Source organism: Scomber scombrus, chromosome 3 (genome assembly GCF_963691925.1).
Source record: "Scomber scombrus chromosome 3, fScoSco1.1, whole genome shotgun sequence".
NCBI classification, from domain to species: Eukaryota; Metazoa; Chordata; class Actinopteri; order Scombriformes; family Scombridae; genus Scomber; species Scomber scombrus.
In genome coordinates this window covers 27,182,866-27,208,530 of record NC_084972.1, presented here as the reverse complement: position 1 = coordinate 27,208,530, position 25,665 = coordinate 27,182,866, and the positions used below count along the sequence as shown (strand labels likewise).

The window sequence follows — 25,665 nt, the reverse complement described above, 5'->3', positions numbered from 1 at the left end:
CAATAAGAAAATCTGTCACAGAAATTATCTTGACTTTTTTTTTCTCACATCCTCCTGTCTGAATTCAATATATGTGGATCATCTGTACAGAGGGCAATGCCATAGAAAGCTCAGTGATGTCTTTATGTGACTATAAACCTGCCATCTTACTTTAAAAAAGGCAAAGAAGACAGATTTTGTGCAAAAGCTCCAACTTCTTGTTTTTGTTTTTTATGTAACAGCTGGTGCAGTAACACCATGGGTAAGGCGGGGAGTAAAGTCCTCAGAGAAGCCTCGGTGGACGGGGTTCAAGCACAGGTAAAAACAGCTACACACACACAGACACAAACAAGGTGTTCAAACTGCTGCTCCTACCCACACAGAAACACAAATACACTCAACACATGCAGAAACTGAACCTGCAGATACACATAATATGCACATCACAAAAAAATGTGATTCATCTAAAAACACATTAAACTGCTGTTATAAATAGAGCTCTGGTGCTTAGAGGTGTGTGTGTGTGTGTGTGTGTGTGTGTGTGTGTGTGTGTGTGTGTGTGTGTGTGTGTGTGTGTGTGTGTGTGTGTGTGTGTGTGTGTGTGTGTGTGTGTGTGTGTGTGTGTGTGTTAGTGTCCTGTTTGAGTTGAAATGGGCGAGCTGCTGCGCTCTGCAGCTATCACAGGTTATGCAACCAGGATCAGCTCCAGCTTGCTTTCACACTTACTTTTCTCACATCACATCATCATACCTATAATCATTAAAATACATTACTGAGCCCTGGACAAGCCATTAATGTCTTGTGATTAAGTTGGTTGACGGAGTGACAGTCACTGGATGTACCCAGTGATGGATATTAATGCTATTTTTTGCTAAGATTTGCAGAGTATCATTTATTTATAAAAGCTGCCCACTGGGTGAAATGGACCAAATGTAATTTTCTATCATAATAGCCATATACCTTGTGAAATAGTAGTTGAGAAACCATTTATTGATTTTAAAAAACAACATATTCCCATCTAGTAATCCAATGGATTATATACCTTTATTGGCCTAATACAAGCTATAGATATTTTTGTAAGGTGATATAAACCTCGATAGAAGCAGTATGACAAGTTATCTACTGTACTCCAATCTCTATCATCTCATGTCTATACTGTATCATCATATCCCCCTAGCTACGATTAGATAAACAGATAAGATAAAGGGGGCTTAGCAACCGGAGACATTACTCTTCAATACAGAAGTCAGATGAGATGGGATTTGTACAAAGTACTGGTGGGGTTTACAAGAAGCACAGTTGGTTTTAGTTAGATTTTTTTTAACGGTTAATTGTTCATTTTTGAATACTCAGGGTGACAGCATTGCATGTTAAAACAATAGGTTTATGTATTTTATGATGAATGATACATTTTATTCAACAGTCTCAAAAAACACTCCAAAACACTCCTTTTTGCAAGAATAAGCGACTCTTGTCTCCCATCTCCCATTGGCCAATTGAAAAAGCAGCTTGAGTATCATATTTGCTGAGTCAGCCAAATAATTATTCGACTGTAACTTTGATTGTGTTACTGAAGCAGGAATTAAAAAATAAAAAATAAAAAAACAAAGCAGAACAAGAAAATTTATAAGATAGACCAACTGACCCTAACCATAATCACAGATATATCAGTATCACTGCATTTGTCGCCCATAAGTAACAAATAGTTACAATACGGAAATACCAAAGATTTGTTAATTTTGAAATAGTGTTTGACAATTATATCCACCAGAGAGCCATGTTTATTTAAAGTTTATTTTCAACTTTAAAATGTCCTACTGAGCACATAACTTTGGTTACAATTCTTTAAAAAAAAACTAATTTACTAATTTAAGAAATCCTGAAAGGTTTGTTTATATTATACCTTTATGTCAAACACCAGCCAATAAATCATTATCTGACTTTTTAAACTCTCAAATATCAATTCCAGTGTCAGTCAGGCTGTAAACCATCCACATAAACACTGGGTGGAGTGGAATGTCAGCTGTGAGTGGCGAGAGTAAAAAAGTTGGAGACAGCCATGCGTCTTACCCTCCCTCGTTATCTAAATTCCCTCAACAGCCCAAATTGTCTGTCGTTCCCTCACCCAGCTCATCCGAAATTCGCTGCACCCATGTGATTGTACATATCAGCTCAGGCTCTGGCTAAAAGGCTCACCCTGTCACCCCATCTCAACTTGTGTTGGCTGAGTGGGTGCCATCTTTGTCAGCTCGTGCGTCTCGTGGTGGGCTCTACAAGGCGAAGCTGGACTGAAGTGAATTGATTCACGGGGATTAGGGATTAAGATTTCCCCGGCCGCTTTGGTTGAGTAAATCTGGGGATTATGATGTCAACAGCCTGTGGCTGCAAGAGAGGAAATTGAATTGTGAGGGACGCACTGCCGATGGCCCAGGATTACGGCAGAGTCAGTGAGACATCAGAGATGGGAGTCCATGTCTATGTCTTTCTCCTGCTCAGGAAAACCTCCATGGGACACAATTTACTTCCACTGGGTGCAGAATTTTGCTTACACAGTAGAACTAATGTGGAGTAATGTTTAGGAGGTTGATTGAGTGATAAGAAGATTGCTCTGTCACTGGTAATCCACTCCACCCCGTCTGGCCTGTGAAGCATCAGGTGGTGAGTACCTTAAAGTGCAAAAGGGATCACTTGTGTAGTGAGCAAATTGACATGGATTTCTGACTTCTTTTACAACCAAAATCAACAGATGTCATGGACAACATCAGGTCAGATGCTACAAATGTGGGAAACCTTTATAAGAAAATGTCCCACAATTGAATGAGCAATCTTACAAACTTAAATCTAACCTTCTCTGTGTTGTTGTGTCTTTGTGTGCTTGTCTGTTCATATTTTAGCCAACTCCTGCTGTGGCTGCTCCCGCTGCTTCCGTTAAGTTCGAAGGAATCGCTAAAGCCAAGAAGATGAAGGTGAAATGGACCCAGGTGGGTTTGGTGTTCTTCCTCGTCTTGTCCCTGGTGATGACAGGATGCTTCATCTGGCAATATCAGCTTCCTAAAGTTCTGCCAGGTAAGACCAAAATACTTTTACTACACTGTCTGTCGGGTGAGATAAATTGGGAGCTATAAGCAGTCTTTATCAAATGAATCTCTATACATGCAAGTTTGAGGTTTTCCAACAGACCTTTTAGGAATCAAACCTTTTCAGACAACGTATTTTTTCATTAAGAAAAGAAATTCAGTGCTCAAGACTTGGATATGGTAAAACAAACGTATACACTATCATACTATGGAAGTTAGCATTGCTACTATACTGTGAGCTGTGATGGCTGTGCATGTTGCCAACTAGTTTGATATTATTGAAATTCAAACTCTGCTTCAAAATGTGTAACATAATAATGTAACATATATTTTTGCTGTTACATTGGGCGACTGTGTGACACTGAATCTTACACTGTTTGCTTGCAGCTAAAACTCCACATACTCCTTCTTATCTGATCCGACTGACACAACAACCCAGAAACTCAGTTCTTACTGCAACATTGATAATCAATACGTTATTTTTTTCATAATTACAAGATACAGATCTCTCAATTAAGAGATAAAATGATCTCTTAATTATGCTCTTTGTCTTGTATTTATGAGATAAAGCGGTTGTTTTGCTCAAGAAGTTCAAGAATATTAGGAGGAACAAGGTTCCTCAAGGTTAAAACTCTCATTTTCTCAGACAGTTCAGGCTGTGTTTCAATATGACAAACATACAGCCAACATTAATGATTAACACAGCATCCTTTGTTTTAATTGCAGTGCCTTCAATCCAGGAAAATCTGTGTCTGACAACATCGGACTCAGTGTCAGACTAATGTTATCCCTCCGTCCTACTCTTTGTTATCCTTCCAAGTGGTTATTCAGATCACAAGTTTGGTTTATATATGCTGACATTTGATTATAGCATCTCATCAGGTTCATTTAAGTCATTTCTTCAGACAGAGCACAATACCTCAATGTGTTATTCTTTAAAAAAAGATACTACCCCATTGTGCAATCTTTGTATAATACCGTATGAGTGAAGGAAAATCTGGCGACATTAATGGGAAAAGCACAGCTCCACAGGCAATGATTAAGATTTTCTGATATGCAACTGATACGTCTTTTCATTTACAAAAAACGCATTTTTCAGCAGCGGCCTGAAGCCACAATGAAACATATTGAAATGTCCTTGTTCATCTAGATTTCACAGTGGGACCAGGCTGCATCTCTTTTGATCAGCATGTTGTATACCATATATCCTGTCACAATGTATCATAGAATAATAAACAGGGTTCTCTCAGTAAGCAGGAAGAATTAATGAAGCCCCTAGCCAAGCAATTATACCACATTATTCTGGCCTTTGTACAGTTGATACATTATTCTATCAAATAGTAAGAATTACAAAAGCCTGGCCCCCCTGTGCCTCCTCACCTCTTTCTTTCTCTCTTTTCATTGATCCTGTTTTTCATTTGCTACCCAGATGATGGCATGGGTCGCAACGGCAACTCAGAGATGATGTGTCCGCGCTTCCCAGAGCCTCTTCCGCTGGAGCATCCCATCCCCAGTCTGAAAGAGGCCCTGGAAAAGGTGAGGAGAGTCATTCATCGTGGGCAGATATAAATCTGCGGTTGTATTTCCATCATGCCCACTCAAGTCCGGGTAAATTTACAGGCTGACCGCAGTAATCCTTCACACCAAATGCCATTGCAGTTGACAGAAGGAGATTAAAGATATACAGTAGTGGATGAAAAAGTGAGTATCTGTCTGAGCAAAAGGTTGTTTCTGTGCCGGGTGCAGCAATGAACCCATCTGTTCAACAGTGTGTAATGAAATATCAACACCTTAGCTTCCCCTGGAGAATCTGAGAATGAAGAATAGTAGTGAACATTAGCACTAAGGACATAACTCCAGTGAGGGGATTCATGAAAAAAACTTCACTCATTAATTTAAAGTCAAGGAGACATCTATCAGAGATATTTAAGTTTATACTCGCCTGAACTCCAAAAAGCTTCTTTTGTCGCAGCCCAACAATTAAGGGGAAAATTCATTGCTGTGAGTATAATGATTTTATTAAAATGAGCTCACCTATGCAGTAGAAATATGCAATTATGTGTGTGATTATGGAAAAGAAGTATGTGAACTGTTTTTCATCATTCATTATAGTGAAAGGTTGTTTCTGGCTCGACAACAAGCACGTTGAATCTTTCTGCAATTCATTTCAAGGGAAAAATGTTGCACCTGCACAGTTTTACTCCCCAAGAAAAGGATTTATCCTAATGAAGTTAGGGATATAATTTATTGACTGTTAAGTGAGTATTACTCTATTTGGACTTAAATCATGCACCCTTTAATAGGGGAACCACTCTTCAATGCGAAGAAGAATCGAATTAATCATTCTTATATATGAAAGTCATGAACTCTTTATATAAAGGATATATCAAGGAATACAAATTGAAATTCAAGTTCTAACCCCTTCACGGGTAGAGAACATTGAACGAGAGGAAATACTCCCGGTAGAGCTTCTGTCGGCAGAGAAACGTATATCTATGAGACATTAAACATCAAATAGTTTTCACTTTTCAGTATCTTTGTGTTTGTGTTTAAAATGTCACTCACAGCTACAGTTTGCAGAATTTTCATTAGTGGAGAGAATAGCAAGTAATCTTAGTGAATATAGTGACAGAGCTGCTGATGAATATGTGGCAAATGAATACTATAATATGAATATTTTATATAATACAATATTTAGATGTGCAATCGTCACTTTTTAAGATGAGTTTTAAAACTTTGAGTTTTAAAAAAGTTTTAAAAAACCGTATCACTTTGTGGTTCTTCCAGGTGGATGTTTTGCTTCGGCAGACCGTCAACCCCGTCAGCCTTCCTGCTCTGTCCGCCATCGTAATCTTAAATGACACAGTTCTGTGGACTGGCAACTTTGGGAAAAGGAATGCCAGTGATCCGCTCTCTGGAGCCCCCAACGAGTACACGATCTACAGGTGACTGCTGCACTGAAACAGTTTCATCTTAATAAGCCTGCTTGGTTGAAGTGATAAACTGCCAAGACTTTTGTTTGTTTTGTCTTCTTATATCTTCTTTATATTGTCATGGTCTGCCACCACAGTCATCGCTGCTTATTATCAAAAGTTTTTCTTTTATTGATGCCTTTGCTGTGGTCAGAAACATAAAACACACTCCTTTATCTACAGCAGAGGAATCAGTGTGTTTTATGGGAGGAATATTGTTACTTCGCCTTGATTCATTGTAATGGTTACATACACTTGAGATATAAATATCATTCACTCAGTACCAAGGCTGCATTAGTGCCCCCAGGAGCCCCTGGGCACTGAAGCTCATGTCCCGAAAACAACTTTTATTTTATTCTGATTGGATAACGCTGCCGTTGGGTAGAAACCTTGAAACTCATATTTTAACTCACATTTAAATCACATTTTTAGTTTTGGACGTGACCATAATTTAGATCGAGAGAATGGGTCGATCCTTGTGTTGTATTTCTGAAGAGCCCAACAAAAATCAAATAAATAAAAATACACACACATTTTTTTCTTCCATCATTGAGGCCCCCTTTTCTGCTGAAGGGCCCCTGGGTAGTAGCCCAGATTGCCCGTATGGTAGATCTGGCCGTGCCCAGTATACATTTACACAGTAGCTCCTGACTTTGATGTGTAATTGAAGTTGCAGCATGGTGGTAATCCTGTTACCCCTGGATGTCACATTATGACTTTAAAAAGGACAAAGTAACTGCTTACTGTGCACTACCAGCCAGGTCTCTAGAGGAAAGGAAGCAACATAAAACCAGTTTGAAACAGCAATTAATCATTTTTCAGTACAAAAAATAATACAAACAAAGAAAAAATGGAAAAGAAAACCTCAGCTGACAAATGAAAATATTTAGACTAGATGACAGCAGTAGATGAAAAGGGAACATGAATGTGTGAGCCAAATTTCATGGCAATACATTCAACAGTTGTTGGGACTAATGTGACAAACGTGAACCTCATTGTGGTGCTCAAGGAAAAATCAGGGATCACCAAAGTCAGTAGGTTACATTGTCTGAGAACAACAAATGTTTGGACCAAATGTCATGTCAAACCATCCAAATTGTTGTTAATATATTAGTCATGTCATATCTTAAAAAACATACTATTACAGACACCGGTCCAACTAAGAAACATGTTTTTATACTTTTCATCTTATCCAAGTGGCTTTAAGAGCAGCAATTCAGCGTTCCATAAAATTAGGGGGTTCGCAAAGGAGAAAATTATTAAAAATTGATGCAGCATAGATTGAATCATCCTCATTCAAACAGAGTGAAGCCTCAGAAACATACTGTCCTATACATTGATATGCAGTAAGTAACGTAGCTTGATAGTATATTTATGGCCACAGAGGACCTTATATAACCGTTCACAGGCTGAGTAGTAATTTCCTGCCTACGTCCCTTGGGTGTAAATTGGTGGAATGCACCTTTAAAAGAGAGCATATTATTAGTAGTAATTGGTCCCATAGTTATTGAGCAATCCCACAGAAATATATTAAAAATCATCTAATTAACTAGTCCTGTATGTCAAAACTTATCATAAAAATGCAATTAGTTATATAAAACTATTTGACCTGAATATAAAGCAAAGTACACACCTTAATCAATCTGCAGCCTATTACTCATAACAACCGTCCGCAGCACTTAAGATGTATGACATTTAAAAATTGGCACATGAGGATTTATCTAGTTCTTTCAGATGTACTGTAAGTGCCCTGACACATTTACAGCTGCTCCTGAAAGGTCTGATTTTCCATTAAGCAATTTTTCCACAATCACATTCTTTTGAAGCAGCAGGCAATTTTACTTAGTACAGGGTGACACAGTGTATGTCACATCTGTGAGCTTTCAACACGAGTACCCACTTTTTAAACCAAAAGCACAGTGTCGATTTATACTCAAATAAATACAATTATTTGCCTTCTTTCTATTTTCTGTAAGCGGGACCTTCCAGGTTCAGAGGAGCAGTATTTTACTAGAAACACAGACTATACACCAATGAATATGTTTGAACCAGAGCTGAAGAACAATGGTTCAGGTTGTACCAGGATTCAGATATAAATCATTTTAGCAAGTTACAATTGTGTATACTGTATCTGTCTTTACATATTTTGTTGGTTTTCAAGCAGACCAGTCCATTACAAGCAGTGATGGAGAGGGAAGTTAAACAGGGGGGCAAGATGCACGAGTTTGCATTAAACACAAACTTTGCCAACTTAAAGACATTCGTTAAGTAATTTCAGTTTTTTTAAGGTTTAGTTTATTTGCACCTTATTGAGGATACAAATTCATACAATAGAAAAGACAGTAATAATGGTGCAGGAAAAAAGAAAGGGGGCATATATGGCCTCTCAATATTTGTAAGATATTTTTAAAAAGATGGTTGAATTGCTTTTTTTTATCTCTTTTGCAGAATTGCCAGCCTATCCAAAATCTTCCCGACACTGATGTTGTACAGGCTGTGGGAGGAAGGGAAGATCGGCTCCTTAGATGACCCTTTGGAGAAATATGTGGAGAACTTTACGATCAAAAACCCTCTGGGGAAGATGCGAGACTCTGAGCTGAAATATGTGACAGATGGTCTGATATTTCTGGACAGCGGGGAAGTTCAGATCCGTTCCTCCTCAGTCACCCTGCGTAGGATGGCCAGCCAGCTCTCAGGTAGATTTATTTGACTACAAAGAGCAATTTCACTGAATTCCAATGAGCCCTGTGACATATGGAGCTTTGAAAATGTTTGAATCAGAACTTAAATCTACCTGCTAGGCAGTGAGTTTTGTATGAAAATGCATCTTTTATATCAGCTAAAATTAAAAAGTGGGGCTGCATTTGAGAGACCCTTTTATTCTGGCGGTGGAAATGGACATGACTATACACATCGCAGCTGGTTTATTGAAACTATGAAAAGGGTGAACTAAATCTGTCTCCTAGAGCACTGTTTTCCTTTTTGGCTTGCCTATATATTAAATCTTAAAACTACCCCAAAGCCTGACGAGATTAAATTATCCAATAAATCACAAGAGAAAAAGTAAAAGGTACAATATAATAAAGTCTAAAAGAATAAGCTCAAGTATGTGCAAATGAGTATAACGACTTCAGTGGCTCTGAAGGAGCTTTGTCAAAGCTTCAGGGACTGGGTTATCAGGGTTATTTCAGCATGGACCTGAGACTTTACATTTTTGACAGAAAACCTGTGTTACAAACTGGAGTTTTATCAGGAAGCAAGTGTTTAAAGAAGCTATCCAGGTGCATTGTGGGAAATGTAGGATCCAGTGTTTCTGGATCTGGATCTGGATCTGGATCTGGATCTGGATCTGGATCTGGATCTGGATCTGGATCTGGATCTCTGTTTTTTTGACATTAGGGGCTTATATTCAAGATCAAATCTGTTGATATCTGTCATGTACAAATCCAATAATTTTATAGAAGTGACAGACAAATGGATTGAATTGAACAGCTACTGCAAGAATGATAACAAATAGAAACTTTCTATTAGAAAACAATAAATGCTCTACTCTGCATTTTGAACCCGCAGGTGAATCAGTTCGAGCAAGTTAAAAATGCTGTATGAGAGCAGGAGTCTTTCCAGCAGTTACATCCACACTGCAGACGAGTCGCTGTGATCATGCATAAACAGGCAGCTGTTTATTTGAAGAGGTTTTTCAATTTGCAATACTTCACTCTGTGTAATCATTTAAAATAAAAGATGAGAGAGACCACTGAGGCAAAAAAGACTCTTTAAATAGCATACCCTGTCATCAAAAACATCATGTTCAAAACCTTCAAATGTGTCACAGTGAAGTGGATAAAACCAACAGACTGAAATACAAAGTGAGGGATTTTTTGTTGAGCAGGATATTGAAATGCAGCAACGCATAAAAATACAAATTATCTGTTATGTTTGTGATATGTATTTGCTAATTTCAGTTGTTGTTTTTATTTCTATTGAATTGTGGGTCAATTCAGGCCTGCCCAGGAGACTCCGGGCCACAAACCTGCTCTGGAAAGGAAAAACACAATCTGCAATCGATCTACTTCAAGATGATGTCCTTGTAGCAGACCCAGGCACCAAGTAAGATTAATCATGCCGGGTTTAGATTTCAGGATTTCACTCATATATGCATCTATTGTGCAAATTGGAATAGTGTAAAAGTCATCATTTAGTATTGTCTGTTAAGTGTCCCACCTTTACTGTGATAAAATTCAGACTTTACTGAAGGTATCTTGGCCAGTTTTAGCTATTGCACATGAAAAATCCACTACTTAAAATATTACAATAACTTGTAGAAAGTGATGTGAGGTGCATTACTGCCTACACCAGGTCTGATGATGTTAAACCTGCAAGACACCCTGCTCTGTTTAAAAATGACTGTTGTATAATTACATGTAAAGACTAACTGGCAAAAATCTTGAAAAATATACTGTAACTGCCTGTTCATATTACACTAATTGGCATAATATTTGACCTTTAGGAAAATAAAATATTTCAAATGAAATATTGATATCTCGGACACCACAGCTGTTTATGAAAACATGAGGAGAAACTGGCTTCTGGCACTGTGCTCTGCTGTTTAAGGATTCATGAATTTCAGACTTGGTGATGTGCAGTGATGAGAGATCAAAGTTTAAAACCTTGTAAGACCACAGCTGTCAGACCACAAGGACAACACTGATAAAAACCTCTTGATGCTGATTCGATCGAGGAATGCCTTTGTCATTTTGTATACATTTTGACAGGTTCTTTAAAATAGTTGATATTTTAAACAGGGAAAATTGTTTCTCTTATTTTCTACATGAATAAACCAAAATGTTAAGATACTCTTCATCTTTTCAACATTCTTCCTCCCAGATGTCACTACAGCAACCTCGCTTTCTCGTTGCTGGCGCATGTGATGGCCGAGCGAGTTGCCAACGTCGACTACCAGCGGTGGATCACAGATAACATCCTGGACCGGCTGGGGATGGAGGACACCGGCTTCGACATCACCCCAGGACTCCAGGGCCAGATGGCTGTTGGAGTGTACTCCAATGGAAAGCCAGCCCCACTCTATGACCTGGGCTGGTATCGGCCTTCAGGTCAGATGTTTTCCACTGCGGCAGACTTGGCCAAGCTCGCCATGATGCTGCTAAGTGCTTATCACCGCAAGCTGTTGGAGCCAGATTCCCTGAAGATCATGCTGACCCCGCTCTTCAGGTGTGACAAGGACTACTTTGCCAACCGTACTGGGACGCCGTGGGAGGTGAACGAGCTGCTGGGCTACGAGATGGTGCGAAAAGATGGCGATCTGGACGGCTACTCGGCCACCTTCTCCTTAGTGCCGAGGCTGAAGCTCGGCCTGGTGGTGCTCATGGCTGGAAGTAGGTCTCAAAACCAGGATGTGGTGACCAAGGCCTACAACTCCATCATCCCAGCTATAGAAAGAGCCTTCAGAGAAGCCAAGAAGATCCTCTTCCCAGCCCCAAACCCAGAACCTTACGTTGGCTTTTTCACATACGGCAACATTACCTTCTATGAGATCAAAGCCGGGCCTGACGGAGTTCTGATCATGCAGCAGTTTGGGCCCCAAATTGAAGAGCTTATCCCAGAAAAGTATAGGACAATAAAGCTAAATTTCTTGGTTGAACGTGTGTTCAGAGTGGTGTTTGAAAAGGAGTACCCTTGTGTTTTGCAAGTTGGCACAGCCTCAGTGTCCCTGGAAGCCCAAGATGGACAATTATTTAACTTCTACATGTTCAATAAGCGGGGTTTGTCCCCTGGATTTGATGCACCAGGACTGAACACATATAATGTGGTCAGAATAGCTCGCAGGCCGACCTTCCCGAGCTGAACTTGCAGCAATGCCGTGGCCTAAAGATAAATGGTGTGTCCTTGGGATGTGTGATGGACTGTAAACAAAAAGGAGGCTGTGAATATTAAAACACCAAATGGAAAAGCTGGGGTCATTTTGGCCGTCACAAATTAAATTGTGCTCCTGATTTTACACAAAGTACAGAGGAGGCTGGCGTGACATTCACCCAGCTGTATAAAGAATTATGAATTAATGTCTCTGTTGAATGTTGATATGGCTGTCCTTGTTACTCTGGTCCTGCATTACGTCTCCTTCCTCAACATTCACATTGTGGTGATACGGTGCTTGTGATTGCTTCTTCTGTCCTTGAGGTTTTTCATGAGAGGAAATGGCCAGAGGAAGGCCAGCTCACAGCAAAGTCCTGTTGTGGTCATTAACATGAATATTTACATGCATTTCATTTGATTGCAGCACAAACTCATCAGTTCATACATATTTGTCCCCCATTAGTGAAGGAAAACAATATATTTCTGTGTTATGAAATACTCAATTCTTTGCAGCATGTGAAATCAGGACATATTCATGGAAAACATGAATAGATAAGCACCAATTATATTTAAAATATAATGTGGCCATGGGTATTGAATTGCTGATTGCATTTTTCTTTAAAAAATCATGCATTTAAATGTGGCTAAGAAGCAAAGAGGCGATTAAGGACAGAAAGGCTTTTGGTTGCTAGTGTGACTGTTTGCTGTGTAATCCCTAAAAATGGACTCGATTCATGCTGACCTCTAACACCAATATGAATAATACAGTGCCTGGACTGCTGCAAGAAGTGGCAGATTCAAGTGGACAGACTTTATTATGGCAATAGCTGACATTTTTATATTTCATGTTACATCGTCTGTCTGGAGATGGGATGGAAAATGGAATAGATATTGAAAATGTTGGTTAGTTTTGAATCATCGGGCGCATGAGAAGAGTCCAGGAAATAAATTAATCTACCGTATTCAATAAATCCTGATATGGGAGAAATATTGAAATTGGCATTCAGCTACACAATGAAGCAGCATCAGAGCCCACAGACTGGAGCTCATTCGGGTGAATGGTGGGAAGAAAAAAATGATTGGTGGCAGTATTGTAAGCAATACTGGAACAACTGTATCATCATATAAATTATACCATGTCTTGACTCTCTGCTATTTGTGAGGCTTGTTACTTTGGGTAAGATATCAGGTGAGACCTTCACAGCCTTCAGACAAGCAGCAATTAAACAAAGCAATCATATGTGTTTGTATTTTTATTTTCAAACATGTAGCAAATAAAATAAAATAAAAACTAGAATAAGAAATAAAATGAACAGTAAACATTTACAGCAAACTCTCAATGAGAAAATGCTCATTAACATAAATAAACAATATGAATAAATAAATATTACATGTCCGAAAAGGAGTAAGAAGTATACACTTAAATGGACTTACTCATTCTCCATAACTCAATTAACTCAATGTTTATCATATATACAACTCACAAAGAGCTCCCCCTATGCTAATATATACAACCCAAATATATATCCACTGTCAATCAGATAATTCCATCAAGATTCATCCTACTGACCCTTCCCCATCAGTATACCTCCTTAAAAATGTTTGGTTTTTTTGTACATCTTCTTGAACTAATTTATATTTGGACTTTACTTGATTTCTATATCCACTGCTTTCCACAGATTTGCTCTTCAGAGTGTTATGAACACAATGTTTTTGTTGGGTTTTTTAAATTTTATTTTAAAGTTTCCTCTTAAATTATAACCCTCCTCTCCGTTTAAGAACATTTTTTTAATATGTTACCAGGATATAAATTGTTTCTTGCTTCATGCATTATTTGTACAATCTTAAATTCTACCAGATCCATGATCTTCAAGCATGTGACTTTAAAAAGTTAGTGTGTTCTTGATGTCATGCATTTAACTATCCATATGGCTTTTCTTTTTTAGTAGTATGCATAATGAGTGTACGTAAGTTGCTTTTGCATGTGTTACCCCACACCTCGACACAGTAATTCAGATACATTAATATAAGTGAACAATACAGAGTGCACAATGCTTTATGATCCAGAATGTGCCTTGTTTTTCCCAGAACCATTAAATGGGGTTTCCAGCAGGTTTTGTGGTCTAATATTACACCCAGAAATGTATTTTCATACAATCTTTCTATGTTAACACTTTCTATCATCACTTGTACATCAGTGTTTGTTTTACAGTTTCTATCAATCAATCTTTCAATCAATCTTTGCTTAAACAGCATACTCTGTGTTTTGGTCACATTCAATGATTATTTGTTTAAATCAAACCTTTGTTTTAATTTACTCATTTCTATTATGATCACCTCCAAAAGCTGCTGTAAATTCTCCGTAGAACAAACATATTACTGTCCTCCACAAATAAAACAAATGTCAGTATTTGTGATGCTTTGTATATATCATTTATGTACAAAATGAATAATTTTGGGCCTTGCACTGACCCCTGAGGGACTCCACAAGTCATTACATACATTCATACATTATTTTCAAGTTTCATGTTAGTAATTCACTTCTAAATGCATTCATGGATTCTTCTGTTCTAACTCGTTCATATTTAAAGTTATTGGCTTCCTTATCTTTCTAATAATTACTGTCATGTGTTACAAAAACTGGTAAATGGTCATTAACATCATTTATTAATAGCCCAGACATTGTGCTGTCCATCATAACATTAATGACTGTCTTATCTATTAGAGTGGCTCAGTGTGCTGTTATTCTACTGGGTCAACTCATACTATACATTGCATTGATAAACTCTTCAGTCAGTTTGTGACCATTTCGATTTAATCATCTGATTTGTCTGAGCAAACATTCCCTCCAAACCATCCTTAAATATTTCAGTGTTAGATCCAGGTGCTTTATAAACACAGCTAATAATTACATTTTTCTTTTTTTCCATACAGATTTCTATGGTAATACATTCAAGCACATTATCAATAGTTGTTGTCATACTTTCCACTACCCTATAATTGAAGCTTTTGTCCACATAAAGTGCCAAACCCCCTCCTTTTTTATTGTTCATACTCATAGAAGTCAGTTTGTATCCATTTAACTCAAAATCCACAAATGTCTCTGAGCTGAGCCAAGTCTCAGTATAGCTATTACACTGAATGGTTTCCTAAATTGACTTAAATATTTGATGTTTGAAAGTTTGCACATAGACTTCTGCTAAATAATTGACATATCATGGTCTGACTTAACCTTCATATTGAACTGATCTTCTTAACAGCAGCTATTCAGGGTTATTCTCCATATCTTGGAATCCATGTTTGGTGTATTCAAAAGTTTTAAATCCAAGTATTTACATATCCTGTAATCCGTGTTGCTTACTGTTCATTAGCTCCAGATAGAGATGAATGACATCTGTCAAAGCGTACCATGTTGTATTTAGTGCTCTTTGTGAGCAGACCTGACTTCAAGACTCATTACCTTGGTTCTCCCATGAGTAACCATCACCATCCCCTTGATGACGAGCACTTTAACCTCCTCTGATGATCCATTCAGTTTAAAGTTTGTTGTCCACGTGGATCGGTTGTGATTTGTTTGCTCAGTAAACCTGTGTGTCTAGTAATGTCGGCATTTGTCTTTTTTAAAGTGCATGTTGCTTTCTTTGAGTTTTTTCCCCTTCCTGAACTGTGCTCGTTTTTTCTTGCTCACAAAGTGAATAATTATGGCCGGTTTCTTACTTTTGTGTTTTCAGGGAAGAGGATGACACGCCTCAATATGATTGCAATCCACTGATTTTCTCTTGCTGTTAAAGAAGCTGGTCACCTGTTTTTCGAAGGAGTCCAAATTAGGCTCGGTGGACTCCCCTTGCACCAGCCCTGCAGCACTTGCATATGACTGGAGCTTGGTATCCAGAACTGATGATCAATGATGAATAATAAAACTATTCAGCATTGTGCTACATCCATATTTCAATCATCAAAGTATCAAAAAATCTGAAATTACAAGGCAATAACATTAGACATAAAAATTATAGCTACATTCAGACAACTTCAACATTTATTTGTGTAGATTTTAAATTAGGCACAGCACAAAACCATAATCATTTTTCGACTTTGCAATCACAGGGAACTACAGCTTGCCAATTAGTGTACTGCACAATGAACAACGGGCCGTGTGACAAGTGAAAAAATATTAGGAAAAGCTCACAGTAAAGCATTACAGTCTTTGTTTACAACTTTCACAGATACACTGAGAAATGTTTGATGACCTAAAGTACACAAAGTTATCGTTCAGATCAGGTCTGATTGTCCTCAAGTTTAGTTTTTTACCCTCTAAGGCAGACAGCAGTTACAGTATAAGACAGCAGGTGGAATATGCAGGCACTGTTAAAAAATCAAAGTCAATAAAATCAAAATGTACAAGCTCTTAATTGACATGTGGTGAGTTCAAACAAATTAATCTAACTCCTCTGTCACCCTGTGCAGCCAGCTCTCAGGTAGATCCAGTCGATCACAAAGAGTAATTTCACCTGTGACTTACCTCCAACTGCAGTTAATACTGTATGATACGAAGCTCTGGAAACATATTAGTCACATACATAACTTAAATCTATTTGCTAGGTAGTTAGTTTTGTGACAAAATACGTCTTTTCTATCAGGTAAAATGAAAAAGTGGGGCTACATGTGAGAGGCCTTTTTATGTTCTGGTGCTGGAAAATGACGCGACTATACACAAAGCAGCTGGGTTGAAAAGGGTGAAACATAATATGTCCCCTGATCACTGTTATTTTACTAACTTGAATGAAATACACAGAACTAAGTAACACATAAATAATTCACTATTTAAAAAATCCCACTAACTTTTACTAAAAGTGATGTGAGGTGCATTACTGCCTACACCAGGTCTGACTGATGTTAAACCTGCAAGACACCCTGCTACGTTTTAAAATGACTTTCTTTCCCCTGAGGAGTGTCGTAATTAAATGTCACGTCTAACCGACACAAATCTCACAACATATACTGTAACTGCCTGTTCATATTACACTAATTGGCATTAAATGTGACCTTTATGTAAATAAAAGATTTCAAATTAAATGTTGATATCTCAGACACCACAGCTGTTTATGAAAACATGAGGAGAAACTGGCTTCTGGCACTGTGCTCTGCTGTTTAAGGATTTATGCATTTTAGACTTGTGATATGCAGTGATGAGAGATCAAAGTTTAAAAGACCATAGCTGTCAGACCACAAGGACAACACTGATAAAAATCTCTTGATGCTGATTCGATCAAGGAATGCCATTGTCATTTCTTATAAACTCTGACTGTTTAAAGCAACAGTTTAACATTTTGGAAAATGCATTTATTCATTTTCATGCAGCATAAAGACTGAAGTAGTCCAGCACATAACCCCTGTAATACCACTTAATTATATATATGAACGAGATGTGCTTTGGAGAAGGTGCTGTTCGGCATTTTAACCTCTGGACAAAGCCAGGCTCCTCCTATTCCCACTCTTAATGCCACTCGCTTATTTAACTGATACACATGAAAGAATTATCAACCTTCATATCTAACTCAACAAACAAGTGAATAGATGTACTTCCCAATGTGGTGATGGAGGACACCAGCTACATGCTGTGTGCCTACTTGCTTTCTTAGTGCTTAGGTTAGCACACTGAGTGGAAACGAGGGAATAGCTATTCTGAATCGGTCCAAAGTTTTTTCTAAAGTCTAAAAATCTTGCTTGCCTAATCCCTACAAAAGTGTAGAGCATGGTAAGTTAATACTTTGTAAAATAGTCCTGCGCATAAACTTGTCATTAATGCTTTTAATCGTTTTTATAAAGATAAGACAATCGAGATACAGCATGTTAATTTGTGATCTTTAGAAGTGCTCGTGAGCGGATGTTCTCGACTTCAGACAGATGCAGGCTAGCTGTTTTATGCCAAAACTTAACCATATCCTCGTAAACCATAACCATATCTACCATACAGACATGAGTGGTATAGCCTATTTGAATCTCAGTTAAAACACAGAGGTCTCACAGGTTGTCTCTTTGCATGCACACGTGAGCATTGCCGTGTCCATGCTCAGTGTCAAGTTAGGAGACAGCAGAGGGATGAAAGCATTAGAGTCCTTACCCTCGAACTGATCCCTCATGCTTGAGACAGAGGGATCCAGTAAAATCTCAGGGAAGGGTGGCGAGTCTCTGACAGAGCTGTTGTCCTCCGTCTGGGAGCACACGAGTTCTCGGAAACACTCCCTGAACCGTGTGGAGAGCAGGCTATAGATGATAGGGTTGACCGCGGAGCTGAGGTAGAAGAGGACGCCTGACAGGATGTGGATGTACTGATAAATATTGTGCATCAAGTCGGTCCAATGGCTGATTGAACTCCACAGGAGCCGCTCGATGTGAAAGGGTGCCCAGCAGACTCCAAACACTGCCACCACAATTGCTGGAGGAAAAGGCCCAAGAGAGAGAGAAAGGTTATCTAAAAGGTTTTGTTTTGTTTTGTTTTGTTAAAGTTTCACCTGCTGTGTGATGTTTTTTATTTCACCCTTTTAATGCTTTTTTTACCTTTACTAGAGAAATCTAATTAGACAGTGATGGAAAAGAGGCTTAGATGGGCAGAGAAGGAAGCTACATATTAAAAAGCCTCACTGGACATGCTGATCTATTAGGGTGGGAAATTTACTTTTTAAATCAATCATTATCATCAATCATTATTTTGTATATGAAATCTACCATCCACTTTATATTTTACCAGCATTTAGCTGGTGATTTACATGGAGTAGGATCATTTCCCACCTGATTCATTACAACACCCTGTTTTTGCTGTTTTTTTCATGCAATTAAATGTATTTTAGAAAAAAAGCAACAAGTCATCCTCTTACAAATGATAAGTTGAAATAAAAAGCAATAAAACACGTCAATATTCACTTCACTGAACTCAGAGGTTTTACTCATTGACTGTATATAAATATGGACATCAGATCAGCTCCCCAAAAGTGAAGCCAAAGCCTCTCCATCGCCCCCTGGTGGCTGGCTGCAGTATAGATCATAAGTCCTGCCCCATCTACATTCTAAAAAAAGATGGTTTCCTGTCATTTCAGGTCATTCTTATCACACTGATAGGATAAAAAGGTGGTGTGACGTCATGATTGACAGCTGTGACAGTTGCTCTCAAGCCTCTGTCAGACTCTGGCTCCAATAGACATCTGCAGTCAAGATGGCAGCTATTTTGGCTTCACTTTTGCATTGCATCATCTATGCCATCTATATTTATACAGTCAATGTATTTTTTTTTTTCTGCTATAGCCTCGCGTAGTCTGATGGCCAGCAGGTTGTGTTGAGTAATGAGTCAATTTGCTGATTTCCAATCATTCTCACTCAGGTTGCTTAATAATAATGTCTTTATATAACTTAATTATGACTATTGACTCTTGGGTATTGCAGGGAAATGTCTCATAATGACCCTTTATACTGTAATTTCCACTTTTATCCATAGGGGACGCTGTAATATAAATTGCAGTGTGTCACTTTAAAAGCCACAATCCACAATCCAAAAATAAAAAGCTGACAATAAATACCCCCATAAAATTCCACCATTATCATGATTTAAAGGCTTATTTTAGATCAAATGTCAAGATTTGGAAAGCACACTTAATTAAACATGGATAAAACTTTGAAGATAATGTGCAGATACATTTCTGTTAATTTGGCTTAAGAGATAAAACTGCACACAAAGTGGTCTTGGTTCTATACTATCTTAAAAACATGTTTAAGATTATATGGCTATTTCACTTCTTGGTCACTCGTAAACGTGTCACTGTGAGCAGCAGTGGATGCTCAACCTCATTTGATGACAGTGCTCTCATTCCTCTCTCCTAATAATCCTCACTCATAATGCTCTCACAGTGAAGGAGGTGCAGAGGCAGCAGGATGTTTGGCTGTTTGCAATGGTGGACATATGGCATCAAGAAGCAAACTAATTTAGCTTTGTTGGAGGCATGGACACACACACACACACACACACACACACACACACACACACACACACACACACACACACACACACACAGATATATATTAAATAGATATTTATAAATGTGGGAGTCCCAGAACACCTCTTGACACCTAGTTTTTTTGTATCTTTTTCCAACAACAGTTGGAAGAGATTTGTCCCATGACATACAGTTTTCTCAGTTTTCCAACTCAAAGCAAATCTTCAAAGGTTGGGAAAATCATCTTACTTCACACTTTGACAGGATCTCATTAGGATTCTGTATCATCTTGTTCCAGCTCTTCATTGAAAGTATATGATGTTTACTCTGAATTAAATATTCAAACCTAAGACTCTATGTTTTAGATAGATGCAACATTGCATTCAATGCAAATATATGTTTTGCATATTTCCAACAAAATAAAAATCCAGCCTGACTTTTTTTGAAACTTTGATTTCATCTTTACTTGAGTTTACAAAAAGGTTATGTGTGTTTGAACAAAGTGTGTCTGCACAGCATGAGTTCATATCAGAGCTACACCAGTAATCAGTATGATCAATATGATACTAGCTTATTAAAGATACAGTATTTCAGTAAAGGTAAATATGTCAGCATGCACAATAACAAAGAATTATAGTACATAAATGCCCATTATAAGTTTGTAATTAAGAAACAGTGTATTCATTAAGTACTTTGTAACCATTAGTATTTTCAACTATAAAATGTCCAGTTCAGTGCATATTATGGTCACAAAACACACACAAAAAATGTAAACAATTATATGTGTTTACGTAAAAATAGAGGTTTAAAAATGAGTTTAATATAAAAAGGAAAAATGCACCTGAAAACTTTAGTATTTCTCTAAAACAATAAACACTTCTCTATTATATTAAATATTTGTGACTAAATGAGCAACATTAACAGATGAGAGGACAATGATATTTCATTATAGGGCTTGGCAATGAATTGATATTATAGCTATATCGTGAATTCAGTCTAGATATCATCTTAGATTTTGGATATTGTAATATCATGAGATGGCGTAAGTGTTGTCCCGCTCTTAAAGGGTGCATTACAGTGAAGTGGTCTAACTTTCTTAACTTAATAGACTGTTCAAGCTGTTCTATTATCTACCTTTATCTACTTAGTCATTATATCCATATTATTGATGATTATTTATCAAAAATCTCAAAGTGTAAATATTTTGTAAAAGCACCAACAGTTATTCCTACAATATTGTCACAAAATCGATATCGATGTATTTTGTGAAAAATATTGTTATATTTGATTCTGTCCATATCGCCCAGCCCTATTTCATTAATGATATTTTAATGAATGGATGTGGTTGAAAGTGCATGGCATCGTGTTTTCTGTTTTCTGTTAGGTGTAAGTTCACTGTTTTCAGTGAGACCATTGTGCTTTCTTTTTTTTTATGTTGTTTTTGTTTTTGTTTAGTTTTTTCTTGTTTTACACATTCGAAATAAAATAATCTAATCTAATCTAATCTAATCTAATCTAATCTAATCTAAAACAAAACACAAAAATCAGCTCCATCATGGTCATGTATGTTTTGATCTGATCTGATTTGATGGAAAGTTGTGTCACCTTGACAACATGACCAACAAACAACAGCAGTCATCAGATTTTGATATGTACAAAATACCTGACTCACCTTTTCCCAACAGAGCCCTACCCACTTCAGATAAGTGAGAAGAGCCCCAAAAAACAATTATAGAAATCTCTTGTACTCTTGGCAGGTAATATTGTGTTGATTCAACACTATTGAGGGATTTTATAACTCCTAACAGTGAGAAGCTGATCCATGAAATGGCTTTTCAGAGCCTTTAAGACGACTTACTGGAATTAAATACCACCAATTATTTTCTTATAAGTGGTGAAAGTGTTTTTAGATGGTGGATTTATCCGTTTAGAATGAGATGACTGATATGGAGGAAAGGAATTAATCAATTATCTGTAAAACTAGAGTGGAAAGGACTTAAAGGACCGTGCTTGAATTTTTGTCAACCCCCAAAACTTAAATGTGAAGCTAAAAGACACCCTGCAGAATACAAATGATCTATTATATGAAAAATGTATATTACCCTGTCATTTTCTCAGTGTTTTTCCACATGATTTGTCTTTGCAACATTGTTTTTTGCCTCGATAAAACTGATTACAGGAGATCTGCATTCATATTATGGCAGTCTGCCAGTGTAAAGAATGTTTTCTGAGGAGATGCAGAGAAAAAAGGAAAAAAAACTCACAAAGCATCTTGATGACCTGTCTCCTGCGCCCGCTCTCCATGCAGATCTTCACTCGAGTGCCACTGCTGAAGTTCTGTCCCAGCTTCCAGCTGCGTTGCCGCCTTTCTCTGCCCAAATGAAGCCCCATCACCAGGTATAACATGCTAATCACTATCATGGGCACAAAATAGAAGCACACAGTGGTGATCTGCATGACCATGTTATAGATCCACAGAGGTTTCAGCACCGTGCATATGGCCGACTCCTCCATTCTCTCCGGCAGGTAGAAGATACCGTGCAGAGAGGTGTTGGGGATGGCACAGAGCATCGACACCACCCAAACGATGGTGATGACCCGCTTGGCATGCTGGTTAGTAGACAGATACCGTGTTTTGAGGGGGTGCACCACAGCTATGTACCTCTCCACGCTCAGAGCTGTGACGTTGAGGATTGAGGCAAAGCAGACCGTCTCAAAGAGGAAGGTCTTGAAGTAGCAACCGCCCTTGCCAAAAGGGAATGGGTAGTTCTGCCATAGGTCGTAAATCTCCAGGGGCATCCCAAATAACAGCACGAGGAGGTCCGATACAGCCAAGCTCACCAGGTAAAGATTGGTGGGGTTGCGCATCTTCTTGTGTTTGGCTATTACTGCACATGTGAGCAGATTTCCACACAAGCCAGTGAGGAAGATGAGAAGGTAAACACTGGTAACAGGGAGGAAGAAGGGAGATCGCTTTGGACCGAGGATTTCAAAGAGGTTGACTTCAGTGAACTGGTTGCCGGAGTAGTTCCCAGTGGTGTTTAGCGTCATGTTGGCATTTTGAAACAGTTTTGACAAATCTGAAGAGGAGCCCTGCAGAGAGAGCTCCATTTTAGAGAGGAAAGCTGGAGGAACGATTGGAGTTGTCAACACTCTCTGTGTTTGTTCAACACTCTATGAAAAAAGACGAAACAAGAAAGATGAAACACAAGTGCAATCAGAAGAAGTTGTATTTTTTTTTGTTGAAAGACAAATTGAATCTGATTCCATTTTATTAATGACCCTGTGATGATGCCTACTGGGGTCACACTACAGTTTAACAGTTATTTTTCTTCATTTTATAAAATATAGTTTTCAACTGGAACTCAGTGATTTACATATTCACAAAACATGAGACCTAATTATATTTTAACTAAAGGCTTTCAAATATCTATATTTAATAGTGTCATTCTTACAATGGAGTATATTTTAATAAAAAAAAATTGAACTAAAACTAGAAATGTATCAATCAATCATCTATAAAATGTCAGAAAGAAGGGGAAATGCCCTTTCCAATATCACAGAGACTAGAGATATTCAGTTTGCAAACATGCATGACTATAAAACAGCACTAAAGCAATTCATTGATTACAATAGCAGCTGGAGATTCATTTTCTGTTGAACGACTAATCAATTAATTGACTGATTAATTGTTTCCTCCGTACATGTGGCCAGTTAGATGACAGATGAACTTGGCATCCTTAAGGTCTGAAACAACACCAGTTGCTTCATTTATAGAGAAATAAGCAACAGCTGGCAATATAGGAGCATTTTCAAGGCATAAACATGTTAACCTGATAAAACCAGGAAATGCATTATTCTAAATAATCAAAACACATGTTAATGTGCACATACAGGGTTATTGAATTTTATTCACTGATTGATTTAACACTGTTTTATGAGAAAGTGATTACTCACTTCACTTGAAAAGGAGAAACTATTTTCTGTGAGTGCAAACATGCATACCTGAAACAAATAAAACTATCTCCAATATATTTATGGTCACAGGTGGCGAGACAAAGAATTTAGCTGGGAGAAAAACAAAAATTATTCTCACATTAAAATGGATTGAGGAGTATTGCTTCACTGCTTCGCTAATGCGATTCAAATCATTCTCATCAACTGGTGACTGTTTAGGAAAATTGAAATTACATCCACACACTCCTCTGATAGATGCTGATTACTTCCAGAGGGTTAATTATGTTGCCACATCTCATGCATCATCTTGCAAACCTAAAGTTATGTGACGAAAACCGGTGATGTGTGCTGCATCATTGGAATAAAATTCTTACTCTCGGAAACATTTCAACACAAGGTTCCTTGATATGTCCTTTAGGAATTACACCTGACTGTGTGATAAAGCAGTGGGATTTAAATCTTCCTTGATGCCACTTATTTTTAATTTTTCACTTATTTTTAATTTTTCTATATTATTTATGTTATTTTTGTTAAGGAATTAAAAATTGATTAAATGTCAATTGTGATTAGGAGCATCAGTCAAGAAAAAACTGTAAATATGATCTTCATATGCAGAAAATATTGTTATAAATCAGAAGTAGCCTATAACTTTTGTTTAAAAGGTCTCCATTAGGAATAAACCTCACCTTGATGCTGCTGTTCTGCAAGCGTCTTCTTATAGCAGGCTCCCTCTGTCTTCATGATTGGAAATGAGGAAGCAAACAGCACAAATGAGGCCCATTAAAACAAAAATTCCAGCAAATGCAAAAGTTGTTGAATGCGCTTCTGAGGAGAAGAGAGGAGAAAACGGAGGGTCCACTGTGGGTGATGGTAACAGCACTGCAGCCACGTCCCCTTCAGACAGGGATTAAACTGGTGAGATGTAAAGAAGAGGAGAGAGAGCAGGAGGAGAGAGATGGAGAGGCAGAGAGAGAGAGAGAGAGAGAGAGAGAGATCACAAGATCATGCATTTGCCTAATTCATTGAGCCTATATGGTCTGAACAGTTTCCATCAGAAGGAGTGCATGCATAAGCTTTCATTCACAAAAACAAAGGACAAAAGAATGAAAAAAATCAGTTACATTATAATTGTAAAATATATTGTCTTATTTAAATATAATTACATTTGTCCATGAATATTATTGCACTACAGGGTGTTCTGTACCACAGGAACATTATTTTGGCAAGTGCCTTCATGACCTAGAAATATTAATGAATAATCTATTTGATCACAGTATGGGTTCGAGTTAGAGCCCATTTGTTCCCCTTCACATGTGGACATTTGTTTTTGAGCAGAAATGTCAAGAGATCTGCTTTTGCTACGTCTCTCTGAATGCACTCCAGATGTGCAGAGTGACACCTTTATTAAATAATTAAAGTCAAATGTCTAAATATAGACCATCCAGATTTCTTTTTATGAAATCTGTCTTAGGTGACTGTTGTTGTCATTAAGTGTTTGGACGACACATTTTTCAAGAGTTACAGTCAAAAATGTAATGAGAAGTATCAAATGGAAGCTGCAAAACCTGCCTTATGACATCTAGTTTGCCAGAAAGTCATTAGAAGAAGAGGACAAGGATATCAAAGGAGGGTCAAACTATGGTATTGACCCTCCTTTGAGTCAGAAGACTCTAAAAACATACAGGCATAACTGGTAACTTCTGCCTTCTTCAAGCATGCTCATCTATTACCTAGATTTCTATGTCTAGGGCGTTATCTCAATTGTTGCCAGTCACCTGTCAATCTCAGCAACCAATAGCAAAACGCCACACTTCAGCCTTAGCC

The 25,665-nt window shown here is 37.9% G+C and overlaps 2 protein-coding genes across 3 annotated transcripts; one reads left to right on the top strand and one right to left on the bottom strand.

Annotated features, from left to right (window-relative positions):
- Window positions 1–237: 237 nt before the first annotated feature.
- On the top strand, window positions 238–11,891 carry lactbl1b (lactamase, beta-like 1b). 2 transcript variants are annotated; one of them, XM_062416423.1, is made up of 8 exons: window positions 238–297; window positions 1,755–1,769; window positions 2,874–3,045; window positions 4,486–4,592; window positions 5,844–6,001; window positions 8,477–8,724; window positions 10,030–10,135; window positions 10,913–11,891. In XM_062416423.1, the coding sequence occupies exons 1-8, from the start codon at window positions 238–240 to the stop codon at window positions 11,889–11,891; spliced, it is 1,845 nt and encodes a 614-aa protein (XP_062272407.1). The 2 variants fall into 2 exon arrangements, with proteins under 2 accessions (XP_062272407.1, XP_062272408.1); XM_062416424.1 differs by lacking the exon at window positions 1,755–1,769.
- A 6,013-nt stretch (window positions 11,892–17,904) lies between these two features.
- On the bottom strand, window positions 17,905–23,052 carry nmur3 (neuromedin U receptor 3). Its single transcript, XM_062416174.1, has 2 exons — window positions 22,149–23,052; window positions 17,905–18,335 (listed from the first exon to the last, which is right to left on the bottom strand). Exons 1-2 carry the CDS (start codon window positions 22,993–22,995, stop codon window positions 17,905–17,907), a joined length of 1,278 nt encoding a protein of 425 aa, XP_062272158.1. The 5' UTR covers window positions 22,996–23,052.
- Between the last annotated feature and the right edge of the window lie 2,613 nt (window positions 23,053–25,665).

Coding starts and splice junctions, on each gene's coding strand:
- nmur3 (XM_062416174.1), bottom strand. CDS start 22,995: ATGGAGCTCTCTCTGCAGGGCTCCTCTTCAGATTTGTCAAAACTGTTT. Junction 18,336..22,148: donor ACAGGTCATCAAGATGCTTT/GTGAGTTTTTTT, acceptor CTTTTCCTCCAG/CAATTGTGGTGGCAGTGTTT.
- lactbl1b (XM_062416423.1), top strand. CDS start 238: ATGGGTAAGGCGGGGAGTAAAGTCCTCAGAGAAGCCTCGGTGGACGGG. Junction 3,046..4,485: donor GCTTCCTAAAGTTCTGCCAG/GTAAGACCAAAA, acceptor TTTGCTACCCAG/ATGATGGCATGGGTCGCAAC. Junction 8,725..10,029: donor GATGGCCAGCCAGCTCTCAG/GTAGATTTATTT, acceptor GGGTCAATTCAG/GCCTGCCCAGGAGACTCCGG.